We start from the raw sequence: 19,780 nt of genomic DNA on the forward strand, positions 1-19,780 counted from the left end.
TTTCTATAAAGTCAGCTGAATGTTGGATAAATTGAATGAAACCAAAAGCTTTTTGATCTTGATTTGGCCAGGTCAAGATCATTTGTTAATACAGCCAGTGCTTATTCTTTTCGTCTCTTAAAGTTGTGTTTGACGCATGGGCTTCTTAGACAGAGATGTTTAGTTCATGACAAGGTCAATATATTTTTCGGTTCTGTTGTGTTCTATGTTTTGTTTTTCGTGTGTTGTAATTTTGGTGTTCTACTCGTTTGTAACATCGGTAGTACTACTTTATTTACCCTGGAATGTTGACTAACTACCAAACTTCTTGATTTCTTTTGTTTAAACCTCATGCCTACACAGGTGGCAGTTTCCCCCATTAAGACATCTGGATTGTATGTTTGTTGATGTAGTCACTGAGAGAGATTATCCATGAATCCTCGAATTGGCGGTTGGTACACTTCTGATTTCTGCTGTTGTTTCCATAACAAACAGCTTGGTGTGATCGTTCATCTTGTCATGTGTAATGTCTAATACAGTTAACTTGAGCTCAATTTCTTGATGACAATCCCATTTTCATGTTGTGGTGTAAGAGTATTTTCATCCTAGATAAAAAAAAAAACTTAATGAATCAAGCCACTATTACAGTTATGCTGGTATATAATATGTGTCCAACGTTAGCTGGAACAATTTTTTCATGACTTACCCGACTTCCTTCCTGCTGCTACCTCTTTATGTGCTCTGTGATGTTCTTTCCTCAACACTAAAACTTTTCCCCATGCTATACTAGAATATATTGTTGCCTAGTGACTCCAGCTTCTTTTCAGGATTACATAGCAGTGTTTTACCCGTAGAAATGGTAACCTTGACATAAGTTTCATACTTTTCCATTCTATAGCATTATCCATCTTCGGCCACGCCACCCTCTCGTCATTCTCGTCAATATATTCACTGTCGAGTGATGATTCAGATTCCTAGAGATTCCTAGCACTGTAATTTGGATCATACCAAGTCTCACGTGTCGTAAACGTGTGCTGCATTTTAACATCGATTTCATCCAGACCTTGATTAATGTATTTGGTACGTCTGGTGTTCTTACAAATCTTTTTACACTGTTACTCGAATTTCGTGTATCTTCAACCTGGAGTTGCTTTCGCTGTCTTTTTCTCATTAACCCCCTTGGGCATTCTAGTTTCACACAAATCAGAAGTGTACTAATGCTATTTAATAATGGATTGCTTTATTCAATGACAACCCATATGACCCTCGAGAAAGCTCAAATCTATAAGGTACTTTTATAACTTAAGGTCCAGGAAAACAAAAAGAAAAAGAAAAAAAAAACGTCCCAACAAGAGGTGGATATCTTGCAATTCTAGGAGGTGAATCAAAGACGATAGTTTGAAGGTGGAATATTTCGTTCAGTATATAACGCAGGGAGTAGCGAAAATTTGAAAATATTATCACGAAAATATCAATACATCCTTTTCCTTTTAAGTTGAAACTGGCGTATACCGTGTCCATTTCCTTTCAATCCCCAGACACGTTTCAACCCATCATGCCGAAGCTGACACTAAACAATTTTTTCTAAAAAAAATATTGATTGTGCTTACGTGTTGGCAGTGGTATATCTAATTCCTCGTAATAATTATAAGCAAAGACAAAAAAACGCTGTTTTTAAAGCCCACTGCTAGAAATTAACATGGACTCCTTCTGATCTTTTTTTGTACAATGGTTGTGCAACCATTACAATGATTCCTGTAATTCTCTTTTGTATACTTTTGACTATTGTTTTATTCTCATTTCGAGTTTTCAACGAATATTATGTTGTATGGAAGGAACACATAGAAATATTCATGGTAAATCAAGCTGAATAAGTAACAAGGGAGTATGTTAAGGTAATGAAAATTCCCTTTCTCTAAAGAACTGAGTAGCAAGCCCATGGAAGCTACTTGTTATTCAGCAAGTTTAAAATGGAAGTCATGTTTAGTAGATTATGGAAATTTTTGCTTATTTTAAATAATCAATTCGAAACTTCTTTGAGACGCATATATTGCAATGTGCCTCCGCTAATAGAATGAGGTCATTGTCGTAGCAATAATTTCAAAACAATAATTTAATATATTGAAATCCATTTCCTTTGGGTTTCCAATTGTGTAAACAGTCATTCCCATGGAGGCCTAGAAGTAAAGGGATGATTTTGTCATCCTGTAGATTGATCTTTTTGATTTTCTTCTCAATAGAAACACGTTGGTAGAGGGAACATGAATAATTGATGGATAAAGTCTCATATTCCCGAGAATGTCTATCGACCGAAGACCCGGTACAAGTATTATGATGACCCATAGATTCCACTAGCAGGTTAGCTATTTTAAGTTTCTACTTTTTGTGCATTTTTTTTCTTCTAGTCAGAAGAAAATTTGAAGTTTATCATTTCGAACACCTGTTTTTTTTATAAAAGGAAAAGCATGGTATTTTTTCTGATTAGTACATATTTTACAATTTGATGTGCGACTCTATCACGATTTCAGAGACAAATCTTGGTATTAGTAGAACAGTATTTAAGCACTCAAAAAACTTTCGGTAATAAAATTAAGATAATGAATCATGAAACGGCTGCAAAGCATTTTGAGATATTTAATTTTGCTTGAAGAATTCAGACTTGATGCATTTAGCCAATAAAAACAATTGCTTCCAATTATTATATGGCCATTTTTGTTTTTTTTGTTTTTTAATTTATGAAATATTTCAGGCATTTAGATCATTCTGAGTAATGGAAAACTTTGAAAACCCTAAAGGTATTTGATGTTTTGGGGTTTGGGCTACTACTGTAATTTTCTTGAGCTTTTAGTGATATCATCCGTGTGCTGCTGTCCTAACTTTGTTGCAATACTTGTTTTAAGTGATTTGAATGTTGTCAATATTTTGAATCGATATTTTAATCCAAAACTTTAATGCATCATATTACTCTTTGAATAATAGTGCAAAAAAGTTCAATTCGACTTCTTGTTAGATGTTGACCTGTATTCTGGTTTGACCATTGTATAAACCTTTTCTCATCTTATAAACATATTTTATCAGTTTGATTTTTAATATTACATAAGGCTATAAAATTTGCCATTTATGGAAAAAAATCGATATTATAAGGACTGGATATTGTAATCAGTTTTAAAAATTAGGAGAAAAAATGTCTTCGTTAATGAATGTACCAGATATTTTGTTTTGTTTTAAATGTCATTTTAAATCAATATCCATTTGTATTGCTGACAATATTGAATTTCTAATACTTTTGAAAGCTCGTTGTTATTAGTATACAGATATCACATGATTTCAATTACAAACTAATACATGAATGCGTGACAGTTATATTGTGTAGAAACAAAGAATAAAAAGTGCCAATCGTTTCAATTCATATGTTTCCAGCCATGGGTAACACGGGTGGTGGATTGAAGAACAAGCCTGTGAAGCAAGGTAGCATTAGTGGCGAGGATGTCTACCTTAAATCTCAATTCAAGATAACTGATGATCAGTTAAAGGAATATAGATCCTTGTTCCGAGATCATTCCAATGACCGTAAAGTAATTACACGGAAAGAATTCCGCAGTGTTTATGAACTGATTTACAAAAATGGTGATCCAACGGAATTCGCCGACCGCGTATTCGATGCATTTGACACTGATAAAAGTGGTTCCGTAGATTTTATTGAGTTTGCAGCTGGCCTCACTATGATGGACAGTGAAATGGTTGAGCAGAAAATTTCTATTGCTTTTAATATGTATGATGAAGATGGAAGCAAGACATTGTCCAAACAGGAGGTTGTCAATATGATACAGGTAAGCAATTATTTAAAAAAAGATCTGTGTAAACTTGCTTGTTTGCACCATTTAAACAATTTCCACACCAGCATAAGGTTAAATGTAAAAACATCAGTTTGTCTCTGCAGGATCTACAGACCTCTTCACAAATATTCAGTCCTTCGGGTTCGACAGCGATAGGAGATATTTATAGACTTTATAATTATTTGCCCTGGGTGAAAAAAAAAAACGTTTAAAAACTTAAACTATACATTCTAAATGGAATAAACATTAGCATTTTTCGTGACATTTCAGGCCTATTATCGTCTGCTCGGACCAAACACAAGCCGGTCACCAGTACAAATTGCAAACGATCTTTTTGAAAAGATGGACTTGGACAAGGACGAAAAGGTCACCTATGACGAATTTGCTGCTGTCGCTAAGAGAGATCCGGCTGTATTGGAAATACTCAGTCCACAAACGTGAGATCGGTCGAGTTAATATGGCTCAACAGCTGTCAGACTCTCCTGCGTCAGACGATAATTGCTAGTGGTGTTTTCTCGCCATATGAATACAAAAAGGTCGATAACGCAATATATAGTTGAATCAGACAATATGGTGATGAAATTTTTTGATTCATTATTAATTTTGTTAATCAACAGGTAGTTGTTATTGTGTCACTCTGTATTTATCTGTAGATGTTATTCTTCTCTACTCGACTAAAGGCGACCTTTTTTTCTGGACAGACGTATTTTAGATGTTACATAATATTACAATATGGAAGGCTATAGATGTTACGGTCTTGCTTTATAGCCTTACTATGAACTTTAAAATAAAAACATGCAATATTTCATATTTTTGATATAGATACTTTGGATTGCTGTCTTTTAGCATATAAAAGCAAATTAATTAATGAATTTAAAATGAACAATTGCTATTAACTTTATTGTTGTTTTATAAAAAAAAAGTGGCAGGTTTCTTTGAAGTGGCGTTGGTTATGGGTATCAATTTCATATTACTCTCACTGAGGATTCCAGTACACAGTACCAACTCTCTGACGATGATACTAGAAAGTACTGCTTCACTAAGGAACACTTTGAACGATAAGATATCGGTGCTATAATCGTATAGGTTTCATCTGCTGAAACGATACGTTCGTCTCCTCTATTTTGCACAAAATGTTTGATAGGTGTAATTTCTCCTTTTTCAACATGATCACAGGTTCGATATATGTTTAGAAAGCCTCGTGGGATATCAGTTTCTATATACTATCTGTTTTGCTGTATAGAAGAAATAAATATATTTATAAAGTCGAGCCTTAAAATTACTGTTAGAATAGTGATGTCGAGATCAGACATGTGAAAACAAGCGCAGTGAGTGTAGTGCAAGCTATTTTATCACATTATTACGCAAGAGACCAATTGGCTGTACCATCGAAAGAATAAAAACTGAATGAAAAAGGTTTCACCCCAAAAAGTGCAGGGATATGTATAGATTTATGTTCAACTCACTTGTTCTTAATATGAAGCTATTAATATTGAACTCAACAATAAATAACAAGTTGCACATCCTTATGAACACAAACCCATGCAATTAAAGAGCCCAGTTATTAAATCGGATACATTCCAAACAAGTGTGCAAAGTTACAGACACACCAGATTGTGTCAGATGAAGGACACTTTCATCTTTATGTTCAGAACAACTGTACATTCAGCACGTGTTAGACATGCTCAGTAAAAGGTGTTTGAACTTTATTCTTCAGACAACTACCTCTGGTATTTAGTTGCAATAGGAATCAAAGCGGATAACCTCATAAAAATAGCATTACACCAAAATATGAATAAACAAGTAGCGTTTGAGTCTCATGCTTAATTAGGAATACGATATAGAAAACAATCAAGAAATTGAGTTTCAACCTCTACAGCAGAATGTCACAGTAAACCCATGATACCGAGTAGTAGATTCAGATTGTTAGATTTTACCAAACAAAGAGAGTCAATACCAGTCCCACATTGGGAAATTGCTTGCTGTCCGACCCGGTCACATAAGTTGTCATAAATTAGGAAAGAAAATGTTTTAAGGTTACCTCCTCAATATGTGGACAGTCCTTTTTGGTCATTACCTCATTGGTGTTAGTATCTCAGTGAATTCAAAGGTAATAACAGTCAAAGCTCGAAAGACGAAGATTAAAACAACCAACAACATTTAGCAACTTAAAGCAAATATACAAAAACTAAGAAGAAATGAGCAGTTACCATATGTAATACACCTAGGCTAGGTGCATCGGTAGGGAAGTGTCCTCTGTTTTTGTTTCTTTTTAAAACACGAACCGGGTTGCTCATATCACATCAAGTAGTCTGTATCATCATAATCTTAGGTTGGATACCTGATGATTCGTGAGATATCAAGCAACACATTTACTTCAGCAGTCAACCTCATGTTCATTTTTTTAAAAATTGTCTACTGGTGATTCGGTTTGGCATATGTACTGCTGCTAAAAATTTCCTGAACTTAATACTTAACACTTGCCGATTCCAAACTCAATTCAAAACCTTATGATTTAACAGTACTGATCCTTTATACGGGCAGTGCTGTGAACTGGAATGGTTTTTAATAAGGTGTGTAGTAGTATTTAAATCTCTCGTATGACTAGCGATCCGAGGAATATTATTGATTTTAATGTTAATGTGTTATTATTTCAATTGTTTGTGTGTATATTTGGTTGTTTTCACTGAATCCAAAACAGAAATCATTTTCACCCTCAGAACGGAATCACTATGGGAGGCAGAATGTGCAAGGGCCGGGGATCGGCCCCTGACGATTTCAATAAACAAGTGGAATACCTTAAATCACGATTTAAACTTAGCGAGGAAAAAATAATTGAATACAAAGCATTCTTTAATGAATATTCAGAGAAAGAAAAAGTTATTCAAAGGGAGAACTACCAGAAAGTGTATAAAATATTATACAGAAATGATGACGCGACATCTTTCGCTGATAGAGTGTTCGATGCTTTTGACACAAACCAAGATGGAACCGTAGATTTTGTTGAGTTTGCAGGAGGGTTGACAATGATCGATAGCAAACAAATGGAACAGAAGATTTCTATAGCCTTTTCCATGTTTGATGAGGATGGTAGCAATGCTTTGACACTTGCTGAGGTCATTGCTATGATGGAGGTAAGTGTTAATGATACAGCGAACGGTTTATTAAATAGGTTGTGTCAACAAATATTTTACAAAAGTAACAGTCAGTGTCGGGGGAGATCAAATTCATTCATCATTGTACATGATGGTTTGTTTGGTGGCCTTGGCGTAAAATATAAGTGTTTTTAAGGTCACAGGAATTGTCTGGTAGAATGAAGACAACATTTAACACAGGCTTCGGTTTTCTGACAACTATTCGATATTCAGGTATATTTTGCCAAGATACAATAATTTTTTTTCTGTATATAAGGTTTCATTTTCATGGATGAATGTTAGATGGGGAAATCGATAGTGCATTTAAGGTAAGACTGTACTACTTGTAAGTTCAGTGCTGTAGTGGAAAATGTATAATGGCGATTGTAACATGAATCTTCTTTTTTCCTTTGATCTTTTTATGGAATAACATAGAGACGACAAGCATGTACCAAAATGTATGCTCTAAATTGAAGCAACCAAATAATATTGCATGAAAGGTCACATGGGCCTATATAATGCAATGAGGAAACAGCCATGAAATAACCAAAACACTAAAACCAATATTGCATGGGTAAGCTCCGCCTCTTTGGGAAAAGATTACGCCTACAAAAAAGCACACATACAAATGTCAATTTTATTAGGTTTCATATAATAAAATACAAATCTTTAAATCTCTGCAGGTTTTCTTTGCCAGACAGAGAACAAAAATATAATGTCTACTCATTAATTTAAAGATAGAACCGAAAAAATACACATTTCTTTACTTTTGAAACATACTAGCAAAAAAAAAAACAACCCCCAAAACACCAATAGACCACTTTGTGTTCTTTTTGGTGTTTGCGTTCGTTTGAGACGATATCAGCTTTTCTATATCCTCATCTGAAACGGGTGCGATGAAATGCTCCGGTTCGACATTCTCATCTTTGAAGTCGGTTAGTAAGAAATCTCCAAGCCCAAACGTGCCCAAGTGGTAATAATCCACAGCTTGCGAAACACTCATGTCATAAAATGGTTCAATATTTTGATGAATTTGCGACAATCTAATATTCTCCTCTATTGTTGCCGACGCATCTGCTAATGATATATCTTCCTCGACATCTTGAAGAACTTGCAAAACAGTAAACAATCGTTTTAAAAAAAATGAAATATCTATATTTCCAAAAATTAAGGGCCAATATAGGGCATATAAATGACATCACATCGGAGAAAAATTTTACCGATTTCCGATCAAAAGCACATGTATTTTGGGCATGGACCCCCCCCCTTTTGGGTCCCAAGGTAAAACAATAAAATCTTTTCACTTGCGGATCGTGTGTATAGTAGAAAAGGTATTGTAATCGACTGGTTATGGAGATTTGAGACTTGTTATATGCCTACATATTGTAGAAAATTGTAAATATGGAAAAATAAATAGATTTTTTTTACATTTGGGCCAAAAAAAGGGGGTCCATGCCCCGAATAGTTGTGTTTAAAAGCCTTCAAAAAGACAATTAGCGTAAATCAGTCTAATTCAATTAAAAAATACACACCTGAGAGAGAACCAAATCATCGCTTTCTACATTTTCAATGTCAAGCCAATCTGGTAGAGAAAATGCGTCTGCCATACTGCCTACTGTGCGGGTTATTAGATTTTCCCGCCAAACGTTATTTTTTTCTGCACGGACTGTCATGGGCGTGTCATTCATGTTACAAATCATTTATAGCAACGCCTTCCTCGTTAGCCAAATAAACTTCTCACGCTGCGCGTTCGAAAGTTTATTTGTCTAACTCGGAATACTATGCTATAAATATAACTTCTTTTAAAAATGATGCTACAAGATGAAAAATCCAATTGAGATCAAATCTTTCCAAAAATATATAAGGTTGGTGGTTAAGACTATACGATTTGTTGTAAAACAAAGAAAGTGTGGTTATTTGGGTTCAACTTTGTGTTGCAGTAAATAATGTTTGGTAGTTATAGGTTATATGTGCAAATATTAGGAACAAAGAAAGATTGTAAGACGATTATTTAGTGATTACTGTTTTAAGTCTATTGGAAAGATGACTGTTTTGCTTCGGAAAGGTAATTTGTCTTATTTATAGAAAAGAGAGGGGTACTACGGGAAGAAAGAGTTAAGTTCATCACAAAACTACGACCGAGAAGAAGACTGACTGACATACACTTGCATGTGGTTGGATCACGAGATAATGACTACATAAGCAGGTTTGGTGTGAGAGTTAGTGTAACAGTTAAATGTAATGGTGCTGTTTTCAAGCTACATAGTTGTTTATATATTGACATGAATTCACATCTCGACAAAATGATGTCCATTAAATTCCTTCACTGTAAACGGCTAACTTTAATCATTATATATATTCACAGGCCTACTACAAACTACTCGGACCACACATTAACACATCACCTATAGATACAGCAAATGAACTATTTGATAAGATGGATATTAATTGTGACCAAAAAGTGTCCTACGAAGAATTCACAAAGGCGGCACAGAATGATCCTCGCGTATTGGCGATACTGGATCCACAGGCATAATTTCGTTAAGGTGCATCGGTCTAAGAGGGTATAACGAAAGATTACCAGAATACTTGGAAAGCTGCATATGTACAAAAAACATCGATTTTGAATATGCTAAAATGACATCAGTTGTACATTATAGTTGTACATTGTTCCAAAGTGCATTGAATTATTCATTTTTTTGGTGTGCCCTTGTTTATGCCACAGTTTACATACATGTTTTTTTTTCATTTTCAGTTGGTATTGTACATACCCTGCTCATTTTCATTATGTTTTACAATATATATTTTGCATCAAACTAGAGTGAAGAACATTCAGTTTTTTTAATCTTTTTATGCATTCTATATCTTTCACATTTTGTCTGAATTTTAAATTCATATGTTAATAAAGTATTACAACTCATAATTTAAACATAACAATATTAAAAATTATCAGAATATTGGGATCATGTCAATATTAGTATCAGATATATCTTATGAAACTGAACTTGAACTACTAAATCATATTACACCAGAAGGCGTCTATTCTCTAAGCAATGAAAGTTATTCTTAAACACTCATTTTAAGCATACGTGCTATCATCTCTCCTAGCCAAGGATTATGATCCTGCCCCCTTCCGTAATCCTTGGCTAGCGAAGATGTCGTGACACTAGGAAACATCACCATACAAAATAATACCAAGACAAAGCATTGCCACAGCAACAAATCAACATAATAACGGAACAGATACGGCAAAAAAAAAAGTGTTGCGTTTCGTTTACAACCACAAAACACCTCAAACGAATATATGGCAAAACCTGGCTTTTGTTATATGAAAAATATCCCATATGATGTGCAAGAATCTAACACCGCTGAGAGTGTAAAACCGAAAGATATTACTCTCGGGTGTCTGAGATTTATCTGTCTTACATTTTCTAGCGGTGTTTGATTCCAAAGTTAAGTTTGTGATTAGTATGCCAATGTACAGCGCACTGCTTGCCTAAATTGTCTTGAATTTACATAATGTCATTAAACTATTTATTGTGACGTCAGAAACGTCGCGTGTTTTTAAATAACACCCGTGGATGTGATAACACCGCTGAGGGTGCAATACAAAGAAATCTCAGACACCCGAGAGTCTTGTATGACTATGGTGTTCCTAGATGGGAATCCTAGAATGCTCACATCTGGTATGGATAGTGCCCCGACGATTTCAACAAAGTGTATCCAATCGCACGTTCTGTCTGCTGGCCATCGATTCCAGTACAAAAACAAAAAATCTGACTATTTCAAAATAATCAAGCCATGTTCCGTCACCTTAAATGATACATTTTACTACAACGATGATGAACCATATTGTACTATATCAGAATGTGAAATTAAAAAATTGCAAAATATGCAACATTCTAATAACCGACCCTTTCTTCACACAAGAAGTCATGATGACTTTAGTTGCAAATCGACGAACTTAATCTTCGGATTAGAGTGCAACTTATGCAATCTAGTATATGTCGGTGAAACATATGACCGATTAACTAAACGAATGTGCAGTCATCATTCGGGAATAAATACCACCTAAGTCCCGACAGTTTATCAACATTTTAATCAACAAAATCATTCAATCCTCTCTATGAAAGTTCGTATTCTTGCAAAAAATATATACCATCCAACGAACAGTCCTGTCCTTCGAAAAAGCTATCACAAGGAGAGAGAGGAATACTGGATAGACAGACTAGGTACAGCAATACCTTATGGTCGCAATGACAACAGCAAAAGTATAGAAATATAAAAATATTGGCGTGTGACGAATTTACTTGACAAAGATCCAAGACGGATAGGGAGTCATGGCCATCGCCACTATACATCACTTAAGATACATGATGCATTCATACAAAAACCTCTTGGACTTCATCATATTCGAACTAAATTCTACTTTTTACCTCTACTATACTCCGTTTACAAAACAAGTCTTGACACTCCTGTTACTGAACCTACCTCATCATTATACAGACTTGTGGTCATCATTTTTATATTGGTTTCCACAGACTCGTTAAACCAGTTTGTATTAAAGGTCAAGATGAAGAAAAAAGGTCATTTCTTCCGCTAGCGTTTGTCAACAAAGGTATAGATGCAATTAATTTGGCTACATCCTCCACCACAAAAACGTCAGTTACAAAATTTCCCCGTATTTTAAAGACAAATCAATACCGATTATTTCATATTCCTATACTTCACCAATTGCATCCAAAATTTCCAATTATTAAAGCCTATCGCAGGACCTCGAGACTGAAGACTTCAAGACTAAACAACCTGACTGTTCTTGTAAAAACTCCCCATTCAAATATGGTTCTTCCGGTCACGTCATTACGGAATGTCTTTAATAATCATCGAAAACGAATCTCTCCGTAAGGTCCCTTTAAAGCTCCCAAGTACCGTGAACCATGCTCCATATATTGAAATTTTAACTTTACAGTTCTGATGGATTCCGTGGAAGACTACGCAAAAAATGGATAAAATGAGAACAAGAAGACACTGATTCCCTGTCAGAGTAGTTAAAGGTTGTGAGGTCTTTAATTTCAAAACGTATGAAAATTTTAAGTAGGTCAATAAGTGTCAATGCTACAGTATCCAAAGACCCGATGTAGATAAAACGTTGCCTACTATATATGACAAATATGTTGTCGTACCAGCAGACAAAGCCCAAAACAACATTGTTTTTTGTCTGCAAAACGTATTATATCCAATGCTTATTGACGCCGAAAATAACAGCAGTAATAAGATCTTTACATTTACAATATTGTCTACAGATGAGATAGTGGAAAAACATTGATCTATGCTATCCTCTTTTGGTCTTTACCAAAGACGATGATTGTGATCTACCATCTTTGTACTGGATTCTTAAACTCCACAAGAATCCAAAGACTACATAGCTGGATCTGCAAAATGTACTACCAAACCTCTTTCAAACATTTTAACTTTTTTACTTGCAGATGTCAAAGAAGGCCTCCAGTCCTACCACGACACTTGTTACTCCCGTAGTGGTATTACTTCAATATGGGTCCTGAAAAATTCGAAAGATCATCTGGAAATCCTCAATTCAAGATCATTATCAGAATACAATAGCATTAAAACCTATGATTTTTCAACTCTTTATACTTCTATTCCTTATACTTTGTTAAAAATTCCAACTCAAAAACAATATACATCGTTGTTCTTGATAGAGATTCCTCATTCTTTATGAACAAAAAATATTCCAAATATACCAAAGAAGATGTTTTCAAAATGCTAGAATTTTTTAACGACCACATATTTGTCCACTTCAGTAGACGCGTTTTTCAACAAACGGTCGGCATTCCAATGAAAACTGATTGTGCTCCTCTATTTGCTGACCTATTCCTTCACTCTTATGAGACTGACTTTATAGCTGATTTGATCCAAAAGAAGGAACATCATTCAGTTAAATCCTTTGATCTCAGTGTCCGCGATATAGATGACGTATTATGACCTACCCAAGAGAACTTGAGATACAGGATACTATAGACACTGTGAGGTCAGTCTCATTTATTTAACCTGCACTTAGAAATCGATGGTAAAGGAAAACAACTGACCAAGCTATACGACAAACGCGATGACTTTTCATTTCGTATAGTCAACTTTCCTTTCATCTGTGGCAACATGCATTTATCACTTGCGTATGGAGTTCATATCACAACTTATACGTTATGTCAGAGCTTGCTGTAACTACGTAGACCTTTTGTATCGCGCTAGATTACTTACAATTAGGCTTCTGGAACAGGGTAATGTTGCTACAAGGTTGATTTTATCACTAGAGAAGTTTTATGGTCGGCATCATGAACTCGTGGATCGTTATGGTGTATTCATCTGCACCATGGCAACTGATTTGTTCAAGGTGTCATAGTTTTCCGTTTTTCTTTCGTCTACCCTGGACTTGACTTTTTATGAGCAACTTGGCGGGTGCATATAGAAAAGCAGAAGACGCTGGTCCATGCTCCAAGTTTTTAGTAGAGACCGAGTTGCTCATTTACTTTTGTTACTTTGTATGCATTATTTTTGTTATTTCATGTTCTTTGTTGTGTCTGTTTTCCATGTCTAGTCTTTGTCTCTGGATTACATTCTTTTGATTTCCTCTAGATTCTTGGTTCCTTTGATTACTCTTGTACATAACTGGAATGCTATATATATATTGGGGAGATATCCGTTTGCGCCAATATTGCTTCCTTTTTCGCTACCCACTTTTACAAGAACGTCAATAATTATTGAATTCAATCGCACCACTTGTATAATGAATTATGGTAAATTTTCGAACGTAGTACGACCCCCCCCCCTCCTTTATCCGGGGTGGGAACAGGCAGTATATAAAATAGTGGAATGAGTATTTTTATGAATAAAGTAATTTAAACTTAGGTAAATACTGGTATGCAAGTCGTATTTTTATGGAGTGTTCATATCACAACTCATACGTTATGCCAGAGCTTGCCGAAACTACGCAGACTTTTTGTATCGCGCTAGAACTCTAACAAATAGGCTTCTGGAACAGGGTTATGTTGCTACAAGATTGAAGTCATCACAACAGAAGTTTTATGGTCGTCATCATGAACTCGTGGATCGTTATGGTGTATCCATCAGCACCATGAAAACTGATTTGTTCAACGTGTCATAGTTTTCCTTTCCTCTGTCGTCTACCTCGGACTTGACTTTGTATAAGCAACTCCACGGGTGTTTCTAGAAAAGCAGAGGACGCTTACTTTTAAGTGGAATTTACCTAGTATCTAAAGTTTTCGTTATTTTAGATTTTCTGATAAGCCAAAAGCACAAATCACAGCATCAAAGGAAATGATTACGTTAAAAATTTCCTTGCCGTAAATTGGTTTTGTTGTCGTAAAATGTTGACATCACGTGCGTCAAGCGGGACATGTAAAATGGAATGCGCGTTGGATACTCCTCCGTCGTGATTCGACTCCTAAGTTAACGTAGTATTCTCAAATTTAAAGAGGTCCCCAAGACACTCTATATAAAGAAATATTCCTTTTTGCGACGTTGCAGAAGTGTTCCACAAGGTTATCAGGGGTGGATCCAGGATTTTAAATTGGGGGGGGGGGGGGGCGCACAGGTAAAATTTCGCCGAGAGGAACGTCATCTAACCCTGACAACCCATGCTTTGCAAATTTTACCACGCCCCTGGTTATTATAATAAGACTTCAATATTTCAGTTACTCTTGTAACTCTATTTAAGTAACAACTAGCCATTACAAAGTTATTCTCATTACAACGCTACAGAATGACCTAGTTATTCTAAGCACACAGAATTATCGTTAATAGTCTAGTGACTCCGCTAAAAAGCCATTATTTATATTTAAGGTAGTAGACCTAGGGTAAGAGACACAACTCTTACAAATCATTGGAACGTTTGTATTCACCATTTTATACCAACATCATGCAAGCATCAAAGTAATCTGGACTGATATCATTCTGTTTCAAAGGGAAGCTTGAAAGACTTTGATGAAATTGCATATGATACAAACATATCACTGATTTGAAGTGTTATGTCCCTTACCCCAGGTCTACCTCCTTAAGCTCGACTCATTAATTAATCATTACATATAAAAGCTGTACGAAGAATCAAGACTCATTATCACTTGTACCAATTTTCCAAAATCTCGTATAGCGAGTTTAAAATAAATGTACAATTAACTAGAGCGCTTGATCAGAGCCACTGCCCTGAGTTTCATACATTGTATACGGATGTAAAAGAGCAGCCAAGGGAACCAAGATTCCAGCGGAAATAAAAAAAATGCAATCCAGGGACAAAGACCAGATATGGAAAACAGACATACAAGACAAAAAACAAAAAGTAACCAAATCATACATACAAAGTAACAAAAGTAAATGAGCAACCCGGACTCCACTAAAAACTGGGAGCATGGACCAGGTGCACCGGTAGGGTAAGCGTCCTCTGCTTTTCTAGAAACAACCGTCGAGTTGCTCGTTAATTATGTCAATTCATTTGGAACTTGTTCAGTTATCAAAAGTATAATAATAAATAGTTAATTTTTATTAGGCTTTAGTCATTACTTATCAAACACAGGTCGTGAATTACTCGAGTTTGTCGTAAATCAGTCTGTAGGTGTCCTTTAGTTTTGATATTTATTATGAGTTAGAGTTGGTTCAGTAGTAACGGGGGAAAACGTTACAATACAGGCACAATATCTGTACAGCTAGACTGGCGCAAATTAGTTCCCCAATTCAGGCGCAATAAAAAAAAAATAGGTTTGTGACGCAAATAGTACCTCTAAAAATATGTAATAGGCACAAAATGCCCCTTCCTATACATTGTAAGTAACAAAAAACCCCAGTGAACGATTGTTTGGAACTACTAGGCGTATCAAAATCCATTAGAAACCTCTATAATAATGCCGACAATTTCATGGTTAGAAATTTCCTTTTGGAAGTCTCGTCAAAACCATTAGCAATATGTCCTTTTAAATCAAACTTCCTGCTTGGAAATAACAAAATGTATACCATAAACTGTAAGTGACAATAAAACAACACTTTTTTTTAACTCATACAAAACTTACCTTTATTTATCTTTTGTAAAGATAATTTGACTTATGAATATAAAGTGTAATATTACATTATTTAGCTTTACATTCCTTCATTTAATCATAATTATAAATATCAAACTATGTACATTTTTGTAAGAACCATGCAAAATGGGAAAAGTCAGAAACATGCATGTCAAAACCCCACTATTTCACTCAATGATGCTTTAGATGGTTAATTGAACCCTACATCACTTAAGTTGCTCAGAATTTTTTCAATAGAATGGTTTTTGACAGAGTTATCTGCCTTTGAAATGTTCATTTTCAATGCATTTCAATGAAATCATAACTGAATTTACCAAAGTGATATGGGAAATCTTGATTCTGATACAAGTAGTCAAATTAAATTCTCAAAATGGTGGGTTTCTTCATACCATATTTCACCCACTGTCTGATTCTCACAGAGACTGACACTTAATTACACAAAAATACAGATGGCGTGTTTCAAGGAAGAGAAAGAATACAATTGAACATACAAGTCTTAAAATAAAGTTCTTTGCTAATGAATTTAGATATTCAAACAATGTATTCTACAAATTATATTTCTATCACAAGTATACAAGTACACGTGCAGGGAAGTCTCTTGAAAGAAATTTCTGTTTTTGCTAGTTTGACTATCCAAATGCAACACAACAGAGATGGGCAAAACGTATTCTATTCCTTCTGGAGAAGCCCTGATGAAAAGGTTCCATTTGTCAAGACAACAATATGATGATTTGAAATTAATATTCGAAGAACATTCCAAGGGGAAGAGGGGACTGTCAAAAAATCAATTTAGAAAAGTGTATAGTGCCCGATTTCCAGGTAATGTAAGTAAATACGCAGATAGGATGTTTGACTGTTTTGATACCGATGGAAATGGGCATGTTGATTTCGAGGAATTCGCGGTAGGAGTATGTATGTTGGACAGCAATAACATTGAAGATCGAATCCAAATGGCCTTCAGAATATTTGACAAAGATAAAAATGGTTTTATAGACAGGCAGGAAGTACAAGACTTACTTTGGGTAGGTTACGTTTCACATCACGAATTTTACATTGTACAATTTGGATTTTGAAGAATGATATATTTATTAGAAAAGCAATTTCTCCATTGGTCTTCCGAAAACACCGTTAAACACAAACAATAAATACCAAATTAAAGCAATGTGCGCTACAGAATTATGAAAGTGTGTCAAAAAGTATTTTTATAGATCAAATTATTAATGACAAAAAAAAATTTGTATCTATTGACAAATCCTTTTTAGTCTGCTCCTGAAAAATAGTCATACTATAATTCTAGAGAGAGAGAGAAATGAATAACTGATGTATATATGGTCAAGCCTTCAGTAATATAATCTGTTAATAAAAAAATGCAAAAAAGGCCTACTTTAATGTTTCTCCAAATCTTCTGAAAAGTGGCAAAAAGAACCAATCGTATTTTCACAAATATGTGAGTATAAAAATACATTATAGTTCATGTTTGCCAGGGACGGATCCAGAAGTTTATAAAAAGGGGATTCGATCAAGAAATTAATAAAAGGGGGTGGGTTCCAAACTATAACTTGCCCATTTTTTTTCACAAAATGAAGACAATTTAGCAAAATGAGGGGTTCGAACTCTGGACACGCCAATATTCGCAACAGCCAACCTAGATTGTGAAAACGTACCGTCCTACTACGTAAATAATTTACAAATTTATTTCAGGCTTACAACCAGTTATATGGATCAAACACCATTAACTCAAGAAAAATAGCCGAGGAATTGTTTGACACTATGGACACTAACAAAGACAACCACATTTCTGAAGAAGAATTTAAAGAAGGAGTCCACAAGATTCCAGACCTTCTAAATCTTATTAGACCGGAACCAGGATATTAAATAGTGAAATTGTTCGCTGTAACAGCGGTAGAAGACAGCACAACACTGCAGCAGATTTCTTTTTCAGTGACACGAACTTAGTTCAGTGTTTATGTCGAACTTTATGAGAAGTGAAAACGAATTGAATACCTAGATGTTATTGATAGAGAATGTAACAGATCTCATAACAACTCATGTTTAGCTAAAAATCATTCATTTTAAGCATGTTTCTTCGGTTGGGCCTTTTTTGCAATCCAAAGCAGAAAGCCTTAAACCAACACATTACGGAAGATGGATTCAGTGTGATAAGTGAACGATTTCGCTTGTTACAGAGGAATAGGTCAGCGTATACTTGGAGAGATTTAAACAAAGAGTGCTGTCCATTTTGTGCCACTCAATAAGAATTCTATCCATTCACTCATTGTTAAGAATTGGTATTCCCAGTAAAACCATTTTCCATTCAATTACTTCATTGTTTATATACTTACATGTTTTATGTATGTATAATATTTCAAGTTTGTATGATAATATTATGATTGGAATTAGAAATTAAACTATTTATTGTTGGAATTGTAGTAAAAATAAGAAACATAGCTGTATATTTTTGTTAACAGAACATTTACAACATTACATTTTGTTTTTAGGATACCCTCTCAAAGAGAGGAGGTAGAACAGCCATAATTTGAAGACGAAATTTAGTAAAAATATACAAGTCCTCGGTCTATATGGTTAAAAACGTAAGGAAACCATAATTGAAGCGGTATTGGAAATCTGAATGTCTACGAACATTTATATGGTTTGATTCGGACATATGACTTCAACACTGAGTAGTTGCCCTATGCCTCTTCATTTAGATCCTTGAAGAGTTCGAAGAAAGATACAAATTTTACATTAAAAGTAGACATTTTATACAACATAATCAATTTATACCACTGTGTGATTTCGACCTTCGGCAACAACAATGGCTTTAAACTTCACAAAGTTTCATAAAATTTTTATTCATCAAAGAGTACGCTTAGTTTAATAGGTACTATTTAGTAATGTATTAAAGAAATGTCACCTAGACATTTAACCCATCCTCCCAAGTCAGGGTTTTGAGTCCACCCTCGCTCCCTCAACCCCCTGACTTCCGAAGTAGCATACACACCCCCTGAGCACGCTTGATTTTTGAGCCAAGTTTGGTATGAATCGAATTAACGGTCTCGGAGTGATCGTTCGGATATCTTTACGTTCAGAAGAAGTAAAATAATAATAATAATAACAATAATAATTAAAATTTACGTTTCCACGAAACGTGTAGAAGTCGCCTGCCGTTTCCTAATCAGTCTTTTGAGAAACATATCGTCAATGGAACTGCCCATAAGTAATCGAGGCCGCGTAAAGAACCTGGATATCAAATTCATCGAAATCAAACAACTTGAATTTTTTTTATCGCGGTGGCGGCCATTTTGAAAATGGCGGTCGATACGTAGTTCAAATTATCGATTGAGCGGAAAATTCTTAACCGTTGCGTCTTTAAAAACCTAGATATCAATTTTCATCAAAATCTGACAACTTTTAATTTTCGACCGCGGTGGCGGCCATTTTAAAATGAGAGAATTAAAATAATAATAATAAGAAGAAGAAGAAGAAACACATTAAAAACAATAAGTCACCGCCACTTCGTGGTCGGCGACTTAATAATAAGAAGAAACACAGTAAAAGCAATAAGTTACCGCCACTTCGTGGTCGGCGACTTAATAATAATAATTATAAGAAGATGAAGAAACACAGTAAAAACAATAAGTCGCAAAACTTCGTGGTTGCGACTTAATAATTGGTATGGATTTGTCTTTGAAGTATGGGGGAATTTTGTTGGTAACGTTTTTGTGATGGA

The 19,780-nt window shown here is 34.9% G+C and overlaps 3 protein-coding genes across 5 annotated transcripts; all 3 read left to right on the plus strand.

Annotated features, from left to right (window-relative positions):
* Positions 1-2,068: 2,068 nt before the first annotated feature.
* LOC148629352 (neurocalcin homolog) lies at positions 2,069-4,623 on the plus strand. 2 transcript variants are annotated; one of them, XM_088549072.1, is made up of 4 exons: positions 2,069-2,337; positions 2,729-2,774; positions 3,400-3,809; positions 4,086-4,623. In XM_088549072.1, exons 2-4 carry the CDS (start codon positions 2,750-2,752, stop codon positions 4,254-4,256), a joined length of 606 nt encoding a protein of 201 aa, XP_088405198.1. In that variant the 5' UTR covers positions 2,069-2,337; positions 2,729-2,749; the 3' UTR covers positions 4,257-4,623. The 2 variants fall into 2 exon arrangements, with proteins under 2 accessions (XP_088405198.1, XP_088405208.1); XM_088549082.1 differs by lacking the exon at positions 2,729-2,774 and having other exon boundaries at positions 2,072-2,337.
* Positions 4,624-6,418: 1,795 nt separating this feature from the next.
* Positions 6,419-9,904, plus strand: LOC148629353 (neurocalcin homolog). The gene is made up of 2 exons (XM_088549094.1): positions 6,419-6,949; positions 9,315-9,904. The coding sequence occupies exons 1-2, from the start codon at positions 6,548-6,550 to the stop codon at positions 9,483-9,485; spliced, it is 573 nt and encodes a 190-aa protein (XP_088405220.1). The 5' UTR covers positions 6,419-6,547; the 3' UTR covers positions 9,486-9,904.
* Positions 9,905-15,901: 5,997 nt separating this feature from the next.
* LOC148629354 (neurocalcin homolog) lies at positions 15,902-19,096 on the plus strand. 2 transcript variants are annotated; one of them, XM_088549135.1, is made up of 3 exons: positions 15,902-15,993; positions 16,675-17,072; positions 17,752-19,093. In XM_088549135.1, exons 2-3 carry the CDS (start codon positions 16,704-16,706, stop codon positions 17,923-17,925), a joined length of 543 nt encoding a protein of 180 aa, XP_088405261.1. In that variant the 5' UTR covers positions 15,902-15,993; positions 16,675-16,703; the 3' UTR covers positions 17,926-19,093. The 2 variants fall into 2 exon arrangements, with proteins under 2 accessions (XP_088405261.1, XP_088405268.1); XM_088549142.1 differs by having other exon boundaries at positions 15,927-15,993; positions 16,621-17,072; positions 17,752-19,096.
* Positions 19,097-19,780: the final 684 nt, after the last annotated feature.

Source organism: Perna viridis, chromosome 1 (assembly GCF_037379345.1).
Source record: "Perna viridis isolate PV_CMFRI_1.1 ecotype Kerala chromosome 1, ASM3737934v1, whole genome shotgun sequence".
In the NCBI taxonomy this organism is placed as follows: domain Eukaryota; kingdom Metazoa; phylum Mollusca; class Bivalvia; order Mytilida; family Mytilidae; genus Perna; species Perna viridis.